Source organism: Gallinula chloropus (assembly GCF_964237585.1).
Source record: "Gallinula chloropus genome assembly, chromosome: 2".
In the NCBI taxonomy this organism is placed as follows: Eukaryota; Metazoa; Chordata; class Aves; order Gruiformes; family Rallidae; genus Gallinula; species Gallinula chloropus.
In genome coordinates this window covers 57,195,171-57,217,071 of record NC_140086.1, presented here as the reverse complement: position 1 = coordinate 57,217,071, position 21,901 = coordinate 57,195,171, and the positions used below count along the sequence as shown (strand labels likewise).

Genomic DNA, 21,901 nt, shown 5'->3' with positions numbered 1-21,901 from the left:
ACTCATTATGCTAGGTGCTCTGCAAAAAGGAGGCAAAGTGAGGCATGACACATTAAGCATGTTCACCTTCACACAGTTCAATTCCCTCCCTCCTCCTCCTCAGAGGATTGAATCTAGTACAAGATTAATAATGGAAAGTTTTACTTTTTCTATACTTAGAAAAGGTTTCACCTTGTTATTCTCACTGTCTGGATGAAAACATATGCCAGTTGACAAATCTGAAACAAAAGAATGAAGTGTAATCAGGATCTTACGTTCTTATGTTATACTACTGCTAACTATTCTGTATGATAGCAGATGGAGCCTCCTGAAGGTCTTCACATACACCATGAAATCACTGAAACGCACATGCTATCACAACACCAAAGTTTACACGTTCTTGTAACAATGATCAAAATTATCTGGGAGTAATTAGAAAGGCAGAGCTTCAACGGGGCTAGAACTGCAAAAATTAACTAAGACAATTACTGCCATAAGGATTTCTATCAGGCAGTGCAAAGTAGTCAGGACTCCCAGGTTGCAGGAGCAGACATAGGAACAAGCAAGTGTTCTGTCACACTGTTGTATCTCACCTCTCCTGCCAACTCTTCTTTTTGTTTTCATCACATGTAAGCAGCTTCACTTATCTTTGTTATATCCATCCATAATCCAATTGAAGTCCCACAAGATAACAGCCATTTCAGACATGCACATACAGATCTTTAGTGAAAAGGGTTCCTAATTCTTAAATAATAGATGGGAACCAAAGGCCATTTTCGGACTGAAATCCTAACCCTTGAGTACTAAGGTCAGGCATTATCAAGTCCAAACACCGGGCAGTCACAGTTTTCCAAAGCATCAGTTACTGCCACTTCCTTGAGACTACTGTAATGAATGACTCAAGTCAGCACTTCCCTGTTCAAAGTGTGCTTTATAAGGGCCCTTTATATTACAAACCATAGCTCTAACTAAAGATGTTATCTATTAAATTATTTATACTTACCTCATTAGTATCTATACAAATATTCAGACAAAGCTCAGAAAAGGGTAACAACCAAAAGTATATATTTACAAAAAATATTTACTGAGTTTTAAGAAGCAATCAGAAGTCAAGTTAGTTAAAATATCATCTCATGGACTTAACACCTAGTGAAGGAGAAGGGAGAGAAAACAACTTCCATGAACTTCACTTGTGGAAAAAAAAATGTCAAAAATTAATTCAGATTACTACTAGCATTCTAATTACAGTACTTTGTAGCAAACAGTAGTTTCATCAGCTTCCTGTCTAGCTTGGTACTCTGGGGAAAAATATAAGAGCACAAGGTCAACCACAAGCTTTCCCTGCTATTTCAAATCAAAGAGATTCTTTTTCAAAACCCATTTATGCTATGCCATTAAACAGTGAAAAGGTCAAAAGAAAACATTCATTGCATAAAAAAAACCCTAATTACACTGAGAACAAGTATATTATGTTTCTCAAATTCAATACCTTCCAGTCTTTGAAGAGGCAGTACCCCCAGAAAGGTATCTTGAGAACGATTTGAAGGCTCAGTGACATTCTGATCTTGCTCTCCACGGACTGAATGGGAATCCTTCAAACGGACAGAAGTTGGTTGAGGTTCCTTAACTTGTGTAGCAACTTCCCTGGAAAGATAATCACTTCAGTGACAAACCACGCCGATACACAGATCGACACTGGTACGCAGTAACTCTATAAAGATTGGAACCATTTGCCATCTTTAAGGCCTTCAACCCTAGGAAGTCAGCTGTTCCCATGAACAGATTCTACAGACCATCACCTGTCATTTTTACAATAAAGGAATACCTAAGTATTAAGGTTACAAGGGCTTTACTTTCACCATCTAAAGGGTGAAACAGTGACATTTAATGTGCCTTTCTAGTCTGTTCGCTCCATTTTCATTTCTGCAAAAAGAGGGAAAAGTGCAAGGGGAAAAGGGTTTATTCCAGGCAAGTTCCACGATCCACTTGAGGGCAAGTCAAACCCTAGACAATATTTTCCTAAGTGCACAATATCAGCACACCTTTTGTAACACTAATTTAGGGCATAAATCATACAGAACATGACTGACTTGTCAGGAAATAGTAGGTGTCAAGCTGAGCGTAAGCACTGCTATACCTAGCTCAGCCTAAGCAGCTAAATTTGCTGAACCTCACACCACAAACTGTGAACTTTCACCTAGATATGCTGAACTTTTGTTGAACCTTTCCCTATTTAAGTTAAAGAAAGTCTGGAGCTGGTTCAAGCGGGAAGGAAGCTCCAACTGTCAGCAGAAGTGCCAATCTTAGAGGTAACAGGAATTGCCTGCCTAGAGACAAGGAAAGGAACCAACAATGAACATGAAGACCCCAGACCCTAATATTGGTATAGAACTGTCATATGGGGGATGAGAAACTTCAACTGTACAAGTATAACTATACAGTGATTTCTTAGTTTGGGGTCCCTCTATGGAGGCACCCAGCTCCAACCATTCCGACCGCTGCACCACTCGATTCTCCTCAGGAGACTTTAAACCTGAGGCTCTGCTGTGGGAAACCCAGGGTCAAGAAACTTCCTTAACATACTGAAATTCCATGTAGTTCTCTTAAATAACACATTTTACAATTCTGTGGGAAAGTTACTTTCCACTTTTGTCGCTTCTGGTTTCGTAGGAGTTCCACACAGGCAGATAAGCTGATCGTGCAAGGTGTTAACATCCACACCAAGTGAATTGAACCATACATAGTTTAGATATCTAAATAGAACTAACATTTGGAATAATTACATTTCAGACTTCTATGTACTGTTGTTTGGGGGGGGGGGGTACTTTCTTTCAAGTAAAACCAAGGCGCTGATTTCCTCCCTGAAGCCCTAGATTCTGTGTTTTTACAGGGACATACTGCCTACAGTGCAATTTTATCAGTGAGCAAGACACACAAGAATGCACACTGCAGTTTCTATCGCAATAGGAACAAATCTGACCTTGGTTAGAATAACCTTCACAACATCTTCCAACACTTCCACCACTTAGTAATGCTAAGTTATTTCACCAACACCAGTTATTTACTAAGAAAGAGCAACCATTGAGGCTACAAGGAAGCTAAATAGAAATTGACCTTCCTTCCTGTGGGAAAACTGCATGCTACCTACTGGGAACAGATTTAAATCAGTGCAAACGATTATTCACACACACAACATGATCTAGAAACACCATCTTCATCCTCAATTATGTAACATAAACTTGGTAAATACGATTCAGATTCAAAAAAAGTAAAATAATTAACCACACTTTGGAAATTTTGATTAGTGTGACAACAAAGCAAAACATCACACTTTAAAAAAAAAAAACACCACAAACTTCTAAAGATTCACTCCTGTCAGGTACATGAAGCCCCATTAGTAAATTAAACAGCAGAATGTTGTTCACATAGAGCCCTGTGGGATGCTTCCACACAGCCTGCCATTATCCCTCTTCAGAAAACACAGAGGAGCTGTTCTAGTGGAAAGAGCTGGTCAGGCTGCCAAACACTGTAAGCTAACAGGCTAACCCACAGCTGAGCTCTCCAGTTACTGTCATCAAAGGAAGCTGCCGCTGAGACTGGCAATTAAATTCTGAATTATTACATAATTAGCTTGCAGTACATATAAATCTACATATTAGTTTGCACATTTTAGGACAGAATTAGATTTTAACTATCTCACTTACACGTCATCATGAAAGCTGAGGGCAAACTTCCCCATTGCCTCAGGATCTGACTGGCTACTGTGAGAAGATCCTGATGGAGGTGCATGTTTCCCTTCCAAATAGGATGCACAGATATCAGAAGGCCTGCAAAGGGGAGGAAAAACCCACAACAGAATCATCCTATTATGCACCTACCCTGATTTACAAATAATTGCGGGAATGTCATACTGATGGCTGCTCATCTCCTCTAAGCTCAATTATTTTAATATTCTACCATTTTCTAAACAATCTGTATTTACAGGTACACATGTGTAGCTGAAAAGATCTTCTGCAGTTCTTAAGAGAAATACCACATTATCATGTTTAGTGGCTACTGCTTTCCAATTTGGAATGCACACTTCTGCAAAGACAGGGTATAAACACCTGATCTCACTTCTTAAATCACAGGACTGCAGTTAAGCAAGCAAAGGCTTCTAATTGTTACTCTTTGCTCTACTCCTTGCTCAACAAATCATTATGAAGTTTGCTAAATTTTAGCTCCTATCTGTAACACTAGTTCTAACACTACCCCTTCTTTTAGATCAGCTGAGCCAGACACAGCCAAGTTAAATGAACAGCTAATGCAGTTAGGAGAGCACACATGTAAAAATATATGTTATTGTCTGTATGACTTCAAGTTGAGTTTTCTAAACTGAAGGGTTAAAAGAAACTTGATTGTTAGCAGGCTAAAAACTAAACTACTCCCAATTTTTAAGTACTTTAGGAGTTATTATTTTAATGCTTACTCACTAATACAATCAATCCTACATTTGCTGATTAGTATGCTACTGATTGATAGTTTATCATCTACCAAATAATCTGTCAAAATATCTTTTTCCTCTCCAAAGGCAAGGGTTTCAAACCAGTCGATTGTTTTTCTGTATTACTGAGTCTCACCTGTTGTCACAGCCCACTTTATCCCTGGCAACAGTTGAAGCCGCAACAGGTAACCCAGGGTTTGAGGAAATGGTAACATTTTCGAAAACGACACTGGCACTGCTGTTCAAGGAATGGCTGAGGAAGCTTGGGAGCGTCTCATCGGCGATGTTCCTGAAGTCCTCCATAACCCTGCGCAGGTCGCTTAAAATAGCGCTCCGCCTGGCGCCGCGATCAGCCCTGGTCCCGCAGCATCTGGAAGCGGGAACAAAACAGCTACACGGTTACACAAGTCACAGCAACGCTGCCAGAAGCACGCCACAGCCCGCGTTCTCTGCCAGGCGCCCCGCTTCACTGCGAGCGCCCTTAGAGCTCCCTTCCAGTGCTCTCCCCCACGCCTTTTGGGGGGGGGGGGGGGGGGGCACAGGATTGTATAGCTCTCTAAAACGAGCAGCGCTCCTGCAAGTTAAAAGAGCAGCGACGCTGCAAGACGTGCCAGCCTATATTTAGCCCGTAAAGCCGCCAGGACCAAGCCAGCCTTCCTCCCCTCCCACAGCAGCGAGCACCTGGGGAGCTACCAGCTCCGTGAGGCGACCATCTCGGGCCGCCACTGATCCCCACAGGCAAGGCCCGAGCCCTGCCGCTCTCCGCACCACCGCCACCACACAACCCCCCACACCTTCACCTCCAGCACCCCCCTCCCGCCGCCCGGCAGCGGCACGATGGCTGCACCCAGAGAGGCGGCCGCCGGCGCCCTCTCCACCGCCGAGGCCGGGGCAGGGAGCGGCTGGAAGCCAACGACCCCACTCTGCCCCAAAACGGGAGATCTCGGCTCTCCCGTTCCCCGAGCTGCCGCGGCCCAAACCCGCCGGGCCCGCCCCGCCGCCAACTCGCCTGAGAAGAGAGAGAGAGAGAGAGAGACAAGCGCGGCCCAACCGCCAAAACTTCAAACCTCCAGCTCCCCTCCGCACGCGCCTTCCCGCGGCCGCCGCGCCTGCCCCGCCCCGCCCAGCCCGCGCCGCTCCGGCGCGGCAGCGCCTCCCAAAGGGCGGGAGTGCCGCACCCGCTCACCTGGCGCGCCACCGAAACAACAGCCCGCCACCGCCCCCCACCCCCGGCCCGGCCCGGCCCGGCTCGACCCGCCCCAAACCCTTGGGCGAGCAGCGCGTGCGCAGCGCTGCCACTCGCCTCCCAAACTTTCCCCAGCCCGCGCGCGCGCTGCGCCCCACCGCCCGCAGCCCGCCTCGCCCTGCCGCTGACCAATAGGCGAGCTACTCCAGGCGGAGCCGGCGATTGGCTGAGCGGGCACGGCAAGGAGGAAAACAGTTAGGAAGGGGGGGGGGTGAGGGGGAGAGGAGAGGGCGACGCTGATTGGGCGAGGGGCGTGAGGCACCGCCTAGCCCCGCCCCCCGGCTGTCCCCAGCCGTCAGTTGAGCGTGAGGCGATCGTGCCGCTGATTTGGGGGAGCGGGAGAGGGGGCGGGTGGCTTTGGGGTGACGCTGACCGGGGAGGGCTTCGGAAGGGCGAGACGAAATCCGTCATTTCATATATTTTCTTAACGGGCCGGCGAGGTGTGGACCCCGGTGCCGGTGAGTAGCTCAGGGTGTCACAGAGGAGCGGCGGCCGCCTGAGATGTGCCGCCAGCGGTGAGGGAAAAGCTTCGGTCAGGCCTAGTTCTGTGACGCTTTTTGCTTCTGTGGCGGGAGTCGCTTAGATCAGGTTGAGGAATGTGACGTTTATATATAGTACATGGAAAAAATCATTGGAGTTTTGTGGCACACATGTCACTTTGCGAAGATGAGCACGCAGCAGGTGCCTCCCAAACGTATATGTATGTGTGTGTGTGTAGGGCAACTGAAAAGATACAAATCAAATTCGGTGTCACTTCAGGATGTTTTTACAATGCACTTCTATGGTTGAATTCCTGGTAAGGGTACTGCAGAAAGCTAGAATAAGAGTGGAAATTCACATGCCTCAATATTGTAAGTTTATACTGTATTACAACAAATAACACGCCCTCCCTGAAAAAACAAAACAAACAAACACATCACACACACCACAAAAATGCCACCTCCTGGCTAATACAAGTAGTAATTTTTGTCCTGAAGTTCAAACTGAGAGGTGCTCCAAGCACATAAACAGTATACAGGATAACAGGATAATGCTTCTTTCAGAAGAAAACAGGCAGCAGCTTGATAAATTTAAAATACTTCAAGTGCCTGCTGTAATCACCCCTTGTAAGCCTTTCTATAATCTCCCTCCCTCCTAGGGGGTTCAGCTGCTTGTGTTCAAGTGCCCAGATCATGCGCAGAAAGAAGCACAGTTCACAACCTTGAGTCATGAGAGCAAGAGATACGAATAAAGAGGGAAGCATGACTGAGGGAGCAGAGGGGGACAGTCAAGAATATGGGGTGATTTAAGTCCTGGTTTGGAGAGATGTTAGTGCAAAATGGCAGGCAGGAGGAAAGGCAAGCATCAGTCACAAAACCACCACAAGCTCCCTTTGTTGAAGTCCAAGCCTGTCCAGTGGAAACGTCTTGTTTGCACTGAAACTCTTAACTGCACGTTTCTGTAACTAAGATGTGGAATTAGTCAGGATATCTAATAATAATACATGTTCAACAGAGAAGAAATATAATGTGATTATGATGAATTAACTGCAAACAAATGCATTAAAAGCTGCTTGCATACCCAGAAACAGTTTGTTCTGGTTTAGGAATGAATCTCAGCATAGTAGTTTTGATCTTTTAAGCAAGTTTCACACAGAGGAATGTGGTTATTTCCCTTCCCCCATTTAAACCTTATTTTTCAATCATAGACTCACAGAATGGTTTTGGCTTGGAAGTGACCTTGAAGATCATTCAGTTCTAATTCCCCTGCCTGTTGTTTACCAAAGGCTGGCAGGGTAGTTTTAAAAAAAGGAATTTTATGGGTTTTTTTTAAATAAAGGCCAATGACCTGCTTTCACTGAACAGTTTGGGTTAGTTTTTTTCTCCACAGTTCTGTTCCTGCTGGCTGAAAAGTGTCAGCAGCTGTTCTCCATGCATGGTCAGCAAGAACTCTGTAACATCATTATTACCTCTCATGGGTCTTCAGTGAATTTAAAACTAGGTTCATCAGAGCAAAATCAACAAACAAATGCGGTCTGAGAAAAAAAATGCATCTGAGCAAACAAAGTTTTCAGAATGCAAGTAAAACCCACCAAAACTTGCTGCTGGTTTTGGAAGAATGGAGGTTGCCCTCTCCATTATCTTGTTCCAACGGCCTGGTTTAGGAAGTAGCAGCAGCCCAGTTTTTAAGCATACTGAAACATGCTATTCCACCTTGGGTTTCTGCTCCACAAGGACTTCCATTACCCTAAGATCTGCTGCACAAGCTCAGCAGCTACATCCCGTACAGCAACGCTACTCCCTAGCAACACCATGTAGTCACTGGCCGGTTTTATCCTCTCGCTTGTCTCATACCAGCCAAAGCTCGGGTCAGTGCCAGCATGCTGATCCACTGCACTGATGGTTCCTCAAAAAGAAGCACCTTTTAAGTCAGCACTATTACACAAAAAAGACGTTTTAGAATAAGTTTATTAGTCAATCACAATTATAAAATTTAAATATTTATACAGCAAGATGGAAAATTCTTTAAGTAACCACACTCCCAACTATTTTGCTGCAGTATACACAGGAATGGTTTTGTTCCTTTTACGAGTTGATCTAATATCATCCTTTAGTTACTCAACAACTTCTTGAAGGCATGTTTAATTTTGAGAATCTATTTCATGTGTCAATGAAATACTCAAAAGGAAAAAAATATTCAAGAATTCAATTCCAAAAATTAAAAAAAAAAAAAGGAAAAAGGACAGGCACATTTAAGGCAGCTACTCCATAAACAGCTCATGGCTAATATTGTTTGTAAGTGTTGCCATGGTACAAAGGGTATACATTAAAATGTTCCTTTGATACACAAACATAAATAACATGTTCCAAATGTTCGTGTTTAGCAAAACATGCATGAAGTTCTTAAATTTTTTAAAATCTTCTGTATGAGAGAAGAATGGTACAAAGGCAACCAGAAATGGAAGCATTCACAAACCCCAGAGTAAGGCCCTTCAGACTTTAAAAAGTATTGTTAAACCCCTTCATTCTCAGGTAATAGATTAAGAGGCCGAGATACACATCGTCTGCGAGGGTGAGGATACTGGAGGCTGGCAGTGTCAGCATCGCAAGAGTGCTCTATCAGAGGAGGAGGAGGAAGGAGCTGGGCATGACTGGACCATCTTGATCCAGCCCGTGGGGAATCCAGAGGGGGAAAGAAATACCTGAAACAATTAAGAAAGGAACAAAACACCAAAACAAAACAAAAATGAAACAAAAAAACCAAAACCAAACAAAACCAAAACAAAAAAAAAAGAAAAAGAGAAAGGTAGTAAATACAAGGAGAACCAAAGGGGAGAAAAGACATGCTGGAAAAAAAAAAAGGCTTTAGTATATCCATGCCAAAACCAATAAGAACATAATAGCAGAAATCAGGGCTTGTAATTCAAAACAAGACAACTCTGGAAACCGTTCTTTAAAAGAAAATAATACAGTCTTTTCCACCAAAATTCATAGAAAATAATACCATAATAATACTCCTAGTATACATTTTTACAAAAGAACAGGTTGCTTTGTAAATCAAAAGGATGTGGTAGCACAGCTATTAACAGGCTTTCATTCTCCCAGAATTCCTGACTTTTTAACAGAGCTTTTAGCAATGCTTCATTTGTGACACAAAATATACAATAAATATTATCTAAGAACATTTTCTGCATATGCATCTAGTTCAGATTCATTTTACAGGACTTCTGGAATAAGACGTAAAAACACTGCTGTTTTTACAATACTTTAGATTTGGTAATATACACTGACAAGAGAGTTAACTACTTTTAAGTGAAACACAGTCTTTTGTATGTATTTACATATTTCTGCAAAATCCTCAGAGTAAACCTATGATTCCTGGTGAATGCAAGACTCAGAATTATGCCACTTCGTATCATTTTTCCACTGTTTTCAATCAGAACTTACCCGTAATACTCGTGCATTTCAGTATAACTACATTAGATGCCTACAGATGGTTTCTGTCTTGTTTACAGTTCTGTGAGTTTACATAAAGGAACAGCTATACAATGAATGAAATTATGGGACAATTCACAACAAGCTGCGTTTTGGTTTCAGTCTTGGTATGGCTCAAATGTTTGTGTTTTTTAGGATACCTTGCTCAGAGAATTTTTGTTATTCCATGGAATTATTACCGTAAAAATGTACAAGTACATAACAGAAAAAGTACCTCTCTTAAGATGAGGAAAGTATGACAGTGCTTACAAAACATTTATTTGAAGTCATACTAAGGTATAAATGAAGCAATACCAAACTACTAAAAGCTACCATCTGTACAATTGTCAAAACAGTTTTCTTACTCCTTTAAAACTAACAGTTTCATGTATTACAAAGCCATTACAAACTTGTGATGTTTAGGAATCTTAATCAAACGATGAACACTATGATGTGTTAAACAAATTAGTTACCAAAACAATTTTAATGAAAATTATTTTAATGGTCACTTCCCTCCTCCCATCCCAATCAAGGACAAAAAAAAAAAATCCCATCTTTTGTCATGAACTAGTCTTTTAATTTGACAAGCTTTTAAAGATAAAAAGGTTTTATATAAGTTTTGGGGTCTGGGTGGTTGGTTGTGGGTTTTTTTTCCAAACAAGAAGCCTCCCCAGGTTATTTTTCTATCAGGAGTTCCAACGGTATCAAACTGTACGGGCTAGTACAAAACACATACACAACGTGTTTTAAAAAGGCTTTTGAATAGCGTTTAGTAGTTAGCAGGCTGCTGGTGTCTTGGGAGAGGTCAAACGGCGTTGGGGAGGGGAAAAAGGAGTTCGTTTTCCATTCCTGTGTGCATGCAACAAGCAGCAAAACACCAAAGTTACTCCAGTTAGCTTGGTATCAGCTCTGCTTTCTGTTAAAAAGGACATAATACAAATGGAGAATGGAAACTGTATCATACACAATTACATCAACATAACAATAAAGCCCTACTGACTTATCTACAATCTACATAATCTGTTCTGAAACTATTTTGATTACAAATCCATTTTGGTGATGGTGTTTTAAGTTTTCCAGATCTCCCTATGGTTTAGCAGTTTTAAGTGTTTAAATGAATAGACACTGAAACATAGCATGTACAATCACAGGCAAAATAAATTCTGTGTAGCATACCAATTTAGTCAAATATGAGTATATAAATCTTTATTGTAAGTGTTAATACACTAGAACAGAAGTTAGCAACTGTGCTTTTTCAAGCCAATGCCATTACACAAGAAAACATGTGAAGTGCATCTTTTTTATGGTATGGCTGAGTACTAGAACAGGATACCACACACTCTGAATTTCCACAGACTAAGTTCTGTAACAAAATGTTGATTCCAAACTGGAGCCAACAACAGTTAATAAAATACAAACAAACCAACCACCACCCCACTTTCAAAATAGAGCAATGGGGAAGTCTTGGCTCACTACCAACTTCAGGGAGAGGAGAACCACCATGGATGGGGAGGGGTAGGGTAGTCTTGCTGGCAGCAGCAGTCTTAGATAAGGAGGTTGTGGAACCACACCCTGTGCTAAAGAGGTATAATCCAGCCTGTATCTCCCTACAGAAGCCCAGACAAACACAGTTACATAGCTTTGGGTATCACCAAGAGAGGACTGCATGTCAGTATTTTTTTTGCTACGTTGTACATAGCACCCGAAACCAGATGACCAGTATCATTTTGGCCTTCTTGCTGGAGCCCTGGCCCTTGCCCTCTACTTTCTTGTGAAGAAAACATGAAAGCCCTTCTCTGTTCAACACAGCTAAGAGTCTGGAAGCCAGAACTGCCATTCAGCATTCACTACTGAAAGGGGGGGGGGGGGGGGGGTGTGGGGTGAAATCTCCTCTCCCAAAGCGAACTTAGTACTTTACAGGTGAGCATTTTGAAATTAAAATAGTTGTATTAGTAACTGCACGTGGATGGAAATGGAGTCTGTCCCAAGGCATTTGAAAAAAATAAAGGGGGCCACAAAACTTGGAAGCTGCTGCTATAGAATTTGGCCACTCCAGTCCTTACATAGGACACATCCTGTAAAGTTGATTGTATACACTTGACCACACAAACATGGGGCTCCATCCATTTCTAGATTTCAGTGTGCACAAACTAAAACAGTTTTCACAAGAGGCAGTTAACTAAACAGCAGTTATTACAGAATAAAAACATAACAGAGAAAGCAAGTTTATCCACAAGAAGAATGCCATTTGAGGAAGATTTAAATAAACAAAAAAACTTTTATTCAATTTATGTTACACCTGCAAAAACGCAGGTGTAACATAACACTAGTGTATAATTGTTGAAACCATACATTATGAGGCATCTTTTCCTCCTTCCTTTCTGCTACATTATCCCAATGAAAAACAAGGTGGCTGACATTTGCTACGCTTTTACACATGTAAAACAAAAGGGCAGTTACACAACAGTATGATCAAGTTTCTCCTTGTATGACACTATTTCAGAAAAGTTACTTTTGATAATGTGCAAGGACTAAAAGTGAAAATAGTTGTTCACATTGCTTATTTCTATATAATGATTCAGCACGGCTTATGGTTATGTTCATTTTCCTCTTAACGCTGGCATAACAGACACCATCACAGAGCAAAACTAGAAGAGCTTGTAAAAGCATCCATTCAATAAATGAAATTGCACTGAAAATAATTCTAAAACAAACATGAAAGCTAAGAACATTGAGGTAATAGGCTATTTATGGAAATTTGGTTTCTCTACTAGTTAACCTACCTGCTGGCCGATGATCCATTTAGTGAATTCTGTAGGCTTGTATTGGCTGAACCTAGAGAGGCATTAAAAATTCCCTGCTGAGAACTACCATTCACTGGACTCCCATTACCTTTCAGTATACCAGTACACTTCCAGTTGTCCATGTAGTTAGCTGCAAATTTAAACACATAAAACCTGTTAGTTTCTCTTGTGACACTCAGCTTTTGATGGAACTATGATGTTTCAACTGCTACACGACTGGTGTGAATTAGAATTGAACTTCAATACCAGTATAAAGGATTTGGCCCCTTTGCTATCTACATTCTCTGCCTACCTATGATTTAAAACTCATTTTTGTTCAATAGTAAGAATAAGTTTCTTTTATTAAAATACTAAGAAACAAGAATGGCTTTTGCCTGTTCAAATGCTGAAAAGCAACAAAAAACCTGCAGTGGTAGTTTCCTCATCCAGTATGCCTGAGCACTGTGACTGAAGGGAGATTTTCTGGTTTTGGCAGCAGACAGAGATAGCAAAGCAGTACCTACGTTAATTTTTAAAATAACAACTTTACATTGCTGTAGTCTGGTGAAACAATTTGAGGGTATATTAACAACAATTCACAGCAGCCTAAACCAGCACAAAAAGTTAGTTTCAGATTAGATATTAGGGGGAAGTTCTTTACAGAGAGAGTGCTGGAACAGGCTGCCCTGGAGGTGTTCAAGGCCAGGTTGGATGGGGCCCTGGGCAACCTTGTGTAGATCCAGGCCTGGAGGTCGGTGGCCCTGCCTGTGGCATGGGATTGGAACTCTACGATCCTTGGGGTCCCTTCCAACCCAGACCATTCTATGATTCTATGATTCCTTTCTCTGAAGTGTAAATAGAAATACAAAAATCTATCATTAACAAATCTAAAATGAACTTTTACTGCAGAGTTACTTTTCGAGTAATACACTACAAAGCTAATGTATTTCTGGTGGGTGACCTTACCCTTCCAGAGCCTAACGCAGCCATCATCACCAGAGGAGGCAAGCACTGTGCCTGTAATATTCCAGCTCACTCGCCACACCTGGGAGTTGTGATTATCAAACTGGGCCACAATGTGAATTTCAAATTTTGTTAATCCTCCAGAGGAAGACAATTCTTTCCTGTGTAAGAGAAAAGGGACAGTTCTGCACACAACTGCTCAAAGGTCTGGGCTTGAAAATGAAGACAAAGAGAGGGGACAGCAGCTTTTAAGGAATTTATATACCAATTGTTATTAGGAGTATTAGGAGGTACTCAGACAAAATTCTAGACTTACTCACAGTTTTGTCATCTTAATGATCAGATTGCCACAAAAACCATCCCATACACATTAAGTTAGTACTTCTGCTTCACAGATAAAATATAGTCTTTTTTTAGTAGTATGCACCACATCATGCCAAACTATCTTCCTTTTAGGCTCACCTTACAGGTTTTAGTGTGAAAATTCGTACATCTTTGGTTGCCACAGCTAAGATATGGAAGGATCTTCCCAGATTTGGAGCAAATGCAATATCATGTACAGGATCTGTGACCGTCATCAGAGCTTCTGCTTTTGCGTATTTCCTGTACAGCAGAAGAAAGTAACCTTTAATACCATCAAAAATGCTACAAATTATATAAACCAGACACAGTGGAACAGGAGACTTGCAAAAGTATTTTTTCTTAACATAGATCTAATTGTAAGACATAATTACAAGCAGATTTCTTTAGAAATTGGATACATCAGATACAGTGACTACTAACAACAGTATGCTAAACCATACAATGAAGCAAGGATTCCAATTCAAAGAACACTTTTGTCTGCAGCTGGAAAAGGGAAATAAAGAGATTCTTCCATTCAGAAATCTAAAGTGATTTCTAGCTCAGTAATTTATTAAATTTTCTGTGCTTCTAAGCACACCACTATCTGCTTCTTTCCACCCCCCCAATCCCCCCAATATGACAGACAAATACTCCATTTGGTTATTTACCACCAGGTAAGTTACAACACCTCTTATTTACTATGAATGCAGAGAACATTGTCTGAAGCCAGGCATTAATCCACAAAACACCTTGGCTTCTTTGCCACACCAATCACCCGGGATGAAGCACAAGCTCGCTCTCATCATTCAAGTGAAGGTGGTTGTGCACACCCTTCCTGGCCCCTTCTGGTTCTGAACTCTTAGCTGTGCAAACTGAACTTCCCAGGACACTAGCAATTCACAGGACTTTCTGTCACTGTAAGCATGCTTTTAAAAGCGTTTTAAGGTCACCTTGAACAAAACAGTACCTAGTGCAACACAAGTCAAATTTCAACTTTACCCTGTTCCTTGTGCAAAATTAAGCATATAAATTAGTAGAAGCAGAAACATTTCTCCCTTTAAAATTCTGGTAAGAACACTGGCATTTCTGCACTGAGATAGAAGAAAATTATCAAAATAACATTTCTGTTGACATCAGTTCCCATTCTGACATCTCCCATCAAACAGCTCAGAGACAGATTTACTACTCCTCTCCACATGTAATGACAGGAACAAAGGCCACGTGTTACAAGCTACTTTAAGATCCCACAAAAGTTAAGATTGTCATTAGACATACCTGGTATTTTCGTTATATTCATAAATTTGAACCTTAGCCAATATATTTGGACTGTTGTCATCACTTCCTACAGCTATCATTGGAGAATGCGCTCGAGAGCTAAAAGGTGAAAATAAATAGTTACAATGACAAATGATTCCAGTTTCTGACACATGGCCAATAAAGAAAACAGCAACAAAGTAACACCAGAAGGCAGGGAACCCCAAGGAAACAGGACTGCTATTCAGAGTTACTGGTACGATCACCATTGTGCTGCTTTGAAAACCCACTTTCTACACCCACTAAGGTGAAGTGATTCGGGAACATTATATGTCAATTCCACATGTTGCCCCCAGCCAGCAGAATTGATACATGTGTCTGCAGTCAAGCGTTTGCCACAAGCTTCATGGCAGTCTGGGTTCCTTGCAGTACTAATAATCATTGATTTAGTGGGATTTCAATTCAGGTTTTGAAAGACAGATTACAAAAGCTGCCTGTAGATGAGTTCTAGATTTTAAATCAACTTTAAACCCCATCCCATGCATTCAAGTGAAAATCTGTCCTCTGAAGCTTCATCAAAGACTGTTACTAATGAACAGAAGAGTAAGGGGACACAGACCACTGCATATCCAGGGACAGCCATCAGGTACTTCAGGTCAAACAGATGCCAAAGCAGTTCAGACCTGAATGTTTTTTCCCTTCCTGTTATCGCTGGGGGAAATACAAGATGGGAACTGAAGGAGAACCTCTGCACTCCTGTGTGTTCTTTTGGGTGGGGACTACCCAGCCAATCTCCTCTCTGATTCCTTCCTGTTCAAGAAAGTTAAGTGTATCATTGAGCCCCTGGGGATATAACTAAAAGAAAAACTCTAAGGCTGGGTATTTGTGCTAGTAAGACTCTTGTGGTTCCTAGCACTCTGTTGCACTTGATGCATGCCCTTGTTAGAGCTGACAAAATTATTACCTCAAGAGAAGAAGACAAAGACAGGAATTGTTTCTGTCTTTTTAGTAAAAACAATTTATTTAAGAAAATCCCGATTAAGTTTTGTGGGATAAAGACAGGTCACTCTGGGGCTCTTTAGCTCATTATCTGCTAAACATAATTAAGCTGGGAATATTTCCTCACAGAGCATGGGAAGACTTTTGGTAAAACTTCCCTGGCTCTGCCAAACTTGCTTCATTGAAAGAAATGTTGGCAGCTCTCTTTCATACACTCAATCTTCTCCATGCCTGTTTCAGCATTTATTCTCAAAAATTTCAGAACTCTTTGGATCTTCTGCTTATGCAGTCATAAAGCAAAGCCTGCAGTTCTAATAACGTACCTTGAAGGGTTCCAAGAAATACAACTGCAGCTTAGCTTACATGAGATTTCATGCTGCAGTGACCACTGACTGAGATTCATGACATCTGGAGCTTCATAAATCCTTACAACTCCATCTGCTGAGCAGGTTGCCAACATAAGACCCATATGCTTGGGAGCAAACTTCACATCTGTAACGGATGTCCTACTGTCCACTAGAGTCGTCCTCTTTACCTGCAAAGAGAGGCAGAAGGAAATGCTGGAGGTTTCCATGAAAAAGCTATTCCCTAAGGAATGACACAGTTTCATAGGATCACCTACCTCTTCCATAAAGAACTAAAAAACCAACCCCAAACCTCCCAAAAAGCCCCACCAACCAAAGACTTTATACAGTGCTGAACTGGAGAAATGACAGATAGCTGCACTGATGTGATCTCAAGCATCAAGAGAAACCTCACAGTGGTTATCAAAGTTCTAGTAACAAAAAGAGTTGTTTCGATTATGCTCTTCAGGGGAAAACAAAACCACACAAACAACAAGAAGAAGAAAGGTCAAACATGTAACAGAAGCATAAACTAAACGAGGATTGGCCACAGGTAGTTTGAAACTGTCGTCTTCATTCATCCTGGTGACAAGATTAACTGCAATGCCACTTTCTAATTTTAGTGCTGCTGAATTCTCCCATGAAGCATTTTCCAACAGAGGCATCAAACCCACCAGTATTTCTGATAAGGGAATGGATGAATACAGCAGACCTTTCATAGGATGACTAGCTAGGGTGAAAGAGGAAAAAACTGTACACATTTATTATTCAACTTGCATCCTTTCCTGCCAAGCAAGCATGAGTTTGAGCTGAAAACTGCAACACAACTGCCTCCTGCATACAGAAGTCAGCTTTCATACCCTACTGGGTGCCAAAGGTCCCAATAGCCCATCTCTTCACAGTTATCTAGTTTAATGTTAGAAAGCTTTAGTGGAAAATAGAAACCTCCAGATACTTTAATTACCTAAGTCAAAATAAAACATTAGAGGCAGGAATACTGTACTGAGTTACAGAAGATTACACATGAAGAATAGCTGAAAAATAATCTATTTAGATCTAGAATTCCCTGGATGAAATGATGCCACCCAGAAAATCACTTCTGAGCAAGTTACTTCCCTGAAAAAACTGATCTGTTGTTTGAAAGATAAAGAACAGCATGAGACAGCTTCAAACTAACTCCTGTCACAGAAGAAAAGCCTCGCTGCTGTAGATGGGAATTCATGTCCGGAAGTTGTTTCCATCTGACTAAGAAGCACCATCAGTAGCAACATTAATTGGCCTGAATGTTGCTTTTTCCCCCTAATGCTTCAAAAATACTTACTCAAAATAACAAAACGTAGGCAAAAGCTTTATATTAACAGAAGAAACCAGGGTGTTTGTTTCAGGAATAGAAAATACATTGAAAAGACAGAAATGTTTGGCAACCTGGTATTTAGAAAAACGTTTGTGTTCAGTCATGCATTTAATTCTGGAATTCAAACAGTTTAAAGCTTCAGCCCACTATGATAACAAACAGATCGATGAGGCACAGTAAATCTAATTATTTGAGAAGATAGAGAAATTATAATTAACATGTTAAAGTCTCACCCAGTGACTCTGGCCTCGGAGTTTATCATTTGACTCTCCCACTATTTCTTCCCATACGGCTGCGGTTCTGTCAAAAGAGCAGGAAGCCAGGACCTGCCCAAATTCAGGATGGGCCCACGTCACACGCCACACAGATCCACTATGTGTCTGCAAGGCAAGGCCAAAACACTATAAACACACGTACTGCATTAGTCCAAGCCATGGTATGTTTTAATGACTTTCTGCAGGAGTAAATTCGAGGAAGCAGTATGACTATTCCTTTGGAACCTGTGTTCATTCACTGAGCTCAAAGTTCCACACCTGCATGTTTATTCCTATGAGCACTGCAAAGTTCTCTTGCTAGTAATTAACAGCTAAAAGGTAATTATTACAAGTGTGTTTCAAGGCATTATTTATAACTCAAACTGTAAGCTCCGAGCTAAGATCCCACCTTGACACAACAATTACAGCTTTGTTTCCCATTATTGGCCATTGTCACACTCCCTTCTAGCTCACCTGCGCTGTTCCAAGGCATATGCAGAGCATTACTCACCTCCTTTCCCACATGAAACTCCTTTCGTACCTACTCACCCCGAATGCCTCTTTATTCAGAGAAGGGGAATTCAAAAGCTTCACTTGCATTTCCATTTACAGGGATTATTGTACCATACTATTGTCCTAATAAACACAACTCCAAGGACAATTCAGAAGGGTACTGCACTAACTATCCTCATGAAGCAGTGTCTACATAACACAGTTTTCAGAAAGGGTTTGGGGGGGGGGCAAGGCCAGATGTTGTAACTTTTAATAGCCAGGCCACTTTTTTTTTTTTGTCTTACAATATGCAAAAGGAAGTTTTCAATTAAAAATGAAGGTACTGTTTTCCAATTCCCTGAACACCAGCTACTGCTATGTTTACTGATAACAAAGTCTACCAATATAACTGGAAGACAGCATGTTAGCCTCTGCATTAAATGAGAGGCCTTAGAGATGCTTTATAAAAGCAGAGAAAAAGTAATTTGCCACAAGAAACACACAATCTGCTACCAATCAAAAGTATTTCTACTGTGTACATCAGCCAAAACTAAGTGCATGTCCCAGTTTTAGCTAAGATAAGAATTAATTTTCTTCAGAGTAGTTTGTACAGGGCTGTATTTTGGATTTGCACTGGAAACAGCACTGATGATACAGAGATGGTTTTTTTTGTTATAGAGAGATGTTTTTGTTATAGCTGAGCAGGGCTTACACAGAGCCAAGGCCTTTGCTGCTTCTCACCCCACCCCACCAGCGAGCAGGCTGGGGGTGGGTGCACAAGGAGTTGGGAGGGGACACAGCTGGGACCGCTGAGCCAGGCTGACCCAAGGGATATCCCATACCATATAATGTCCCACTCAGCATATAACTGGCTGGGCGAAGAAGGCAGCGGAGCGGGGGGATGGACCCCTGCTTTCCTGGGGATGGCTGAACACCTGCCTGCCCATGGGGAGCGGGGGCTTTGCTTTGCTCGCATGTAGGGCTTACGCTTTACCTATTAAACTGTCTCTACCTCAACACAGGAGTTCTCTCACTTCTACCCTTGCGATTCTCTTTCCCATCCCACTAGGAAGGAGAGTGAGTGCCTGCGTGGTGCTTAGCTGCTGGCTGGAGCAAAACCACAACAGTGCCTTGCTTCAAAAGCAAAGGAGAAATTAACTGGATAATCTTTATAAATACCAACCTTCCAGCTGGCCGTGCAATGCCAATCTCCATTTTCACTTTTGTCCCAGACCTATTGAGAAATCAAAATATAAACATACAATTTGTACATAAAGTTTAAGAAGCAGCAGTACAAAACACAGTAAAAAAAAAGAATAGGCACATCCTCTTGTTTAGCCAAAGGAGACTAATCATTACAGTTCTCAACACTTCATTCACTCCGCTCCATGAGTGTAGCCCCCATGGTCCTCACCATGGCAGGTACTCAGATCTGGTTGCAAACCCTGACATGGCTCCTGATGATCATCCCACAGGCAGAGCAGGACAGCAAAAAGAACACGAAGCCAGCGGGGGAACTTGTTTCTGTTTCTAGTATTTCTGCCTTATCTGTAACAACACGCACATCACTTCACCTTCCTTTCTCTTGATTTCCCAGACAACTTTATCACGTCTGTGACTTTTTTCCTGAAAAACTGTAAAGGAAAATGGGAATGTAACCAGATGAAAGATACGTCTAGAAGCCTGGCATCCACTCCTGCTGGTCACTCACTACCTAACTTCACTGAACGGCACCTCGCTTTTGCCATTAGGGATCTTGTAACATGAGCTTGGCTGTTACCATCACAGCCAAACTTCCTAACGACTCCCCCATTCATGTTCTACAGGGCTTGCCCAGTGAGAATGGGGCCTACACCTGATGTTCTGCAAGTGGTGTCACACTCGGGTTAGAGTAAAACTCCCCAAGACAGTCTCACAAAGGATGCTGTTAGGATTGGAAAGTAACGTCACACTGCTAAAGAACATGGTTTTGACGTTCTACCTGACTCCTGGTTACTTTCTTGTTAGGCTGCAAGTCTTCCATACTCTTGTCCAGACCAAAGATGGGCATGGCTTTGGGTTACGTTTTGGGGTACCGTGAGGTTTTTACTGATCTATTTTTTTGCCTGCTGTCTAGTTTTCAAGCCTGACTTTACACTCGACGCGGCTTTCCCTGGAAAAGCCATTTTCTCAGCCACTTACCTAGCCCACTACACGCCTGCTCTCCGCAAGGCACGGTTCTTAAACCCAACCACGCAGCCCCTGAATTTTCGTCCACCCCCTCGCTAGGCACGCAAAACACAAATCGGAAGAAGAAACTAACTTCTCCTTTGCTGCCATTTCCTCCAAAGGGATGTAAAATTGATCTTCCAGCGCTCCACCGTTCCCCCAGTCTGCCCGAGCACACGCAGAAGGCGTCAGCCTCTGCCGACTGGCAGGCACCTCGTCGGGAGACGGCGGCTTCTCCCCTCCGCGCCCCTGAAAGGCGGCTGTCAGCCGAACCCAGGAGCCAAGCGGCGCTGCTGCGGCCGCAGCAGTTCCAGGGCACCTTCCCGGCTGCGGCAGCGGGTCGGCCGGAGCCGCGTTCTCATACCCGTTCGTGCGGGGGGCGCAGACGGAGCCCTGCCTCCCCAGCCCCCGCCGCGGCCGCCCGCCACCGCGCGCGTCTCTCTCTCTCTCTCCGGGCCGCGATACCGGGACCTCCCGCGGAATGTGCCCGCGGCAGCGCCCCACGGATGGAGCAGGGCGCGGGAGGGCAGCGGGGCGGTACGGGCCCCTGCCGCCCGGAGGCCCCGGCCCGCCGCGAAGGGGGGAAGGCTGCGTCCCGACACGGCCCGGCCCGGCCGCTCCCCGCCCCAGCGCCCGTCCGGTAGGCCGCGCGCCGCCGGTGCCGCCCTGCCGCTGGCAGACGCCGCGACCCCCCGCGATCCCCCCTCCCCCCCCCTCCCCTTCCCCAGCACAAGGCCCGGCGGCTCCCGCTCACTTTGACGCTCTGGTCGCTGGAGCAGGTGGCCATGCGCCGCCCGTGGAAGTCGAAGGAGACATCGTGGATGAGGTCACGGTGATCCGCCGCGATGCTGCGCGCCACGAACATCGCTCAGCCGCCACGCGCCCACCCGCGCGCCCTCCTCACGCGGCGGGGCGGGGCAACAGCCACCCCCCCCACCCCCTCCCCCAACTGGCGCGCAGCCGCCGGAGCCCTCCGCGCCCCCTCCCTGCTTTGCGCCTGCGCGCTCCCGCCCACCCCCGAGGGAAGCGCGGTCGGACGCTCTGGGAACGCACGCGCGGGGTCGCTGCAGTCGCCGCTGGGTGGAGGTCGGGGCGGCAGCCGGGCGTTGTGGGAGGTGGGGGAGCGGCGGCTTCCCAGCCCGGGCCGTGGGGGCTGCTCCTCGCCGGGGTGCATCGCGCTATGGGCACGGCCCGTTCCATCCAGCGCTGTGAACAGCGCCGGTGCGTGCGGCGGAGGCTCCGGCCCG

At 43.7% G+C, this 21,901-nt stretch overlaps 2 protein-coding genes across 3 annotated transcripts in view; both read right to left on the bottom strand.

Moving 5' to 3' along the window:
* Window positions 1-4,765, bottom strand: part of CEP192 (centrosomal protein 192) — a gene marked incomplete at its 5' end in the record, with an annotated part of 68,715 nt that extends 63,950 nt beyond the window's left edge. The window contains 4 exons of the mRNA XM_084260027.1: window positions 172-218; window positions 1,469-1,623; window positions 3,684-3,806; window positions 4,599-4,765. Coding sequence (XP_084116153.1) covers window positions 172-218; window positions 1,469-1,623; window positions 3,684-3,806; window positions 4,599-4,765 — 492 coding nt within the window. The remainder of the gene's footprint in view (window positions 1-171; window positions 219-1,468; window positions 1,624-3,683; window positions 3,807-4,598) is intronic.
* Window positions 4,766-8,137: 3,372 nt separating this feature from the next.
* On the bottom strand, window positions 8,138-21,548 carry SEH1L (SEH1 like nucleoporin). 2 transcript variants are annotated; one of them, XM_084260299.1, is made up of 9 exons: window positions 21,409-21,548; window positions 19,630-19,680; window positions 17,934-18,080; window positions 16,326-16,537; window positions 15,025-15,123; window positions 13,870-14,010; window positions 13,411-13,568; window positions 12,445-12,595; window positions 8,138-8,889 (listed from the first exon to the last, which is right to left on the bottom strand). In XM_084260299.1, the coding sequence occupies exons 1-9, from the start codon at window positions 21,517-21,519 to the stop codon at window positions 8,700-8,702; spliced, it is 1,260 nt and encodes a 419-aa protein (XP_084116425.1). In that variant the 5' UTR covers window positions 21,520-21,548; the 3' UTR covers window positions 8,138-8,699. The 2 variants fall into 2 exon arrangements, with proteins under 2 accessions (XP_084116425.1, XP_084116426.1); XM_084260300.1 differs by lacking the exon at window positions 8,138-8,889 and adding an exon at window positions 10,019-10,577.
* Between the last annotated feature and the right edge of the window lie 353 nt (window positions 21,549-21,901).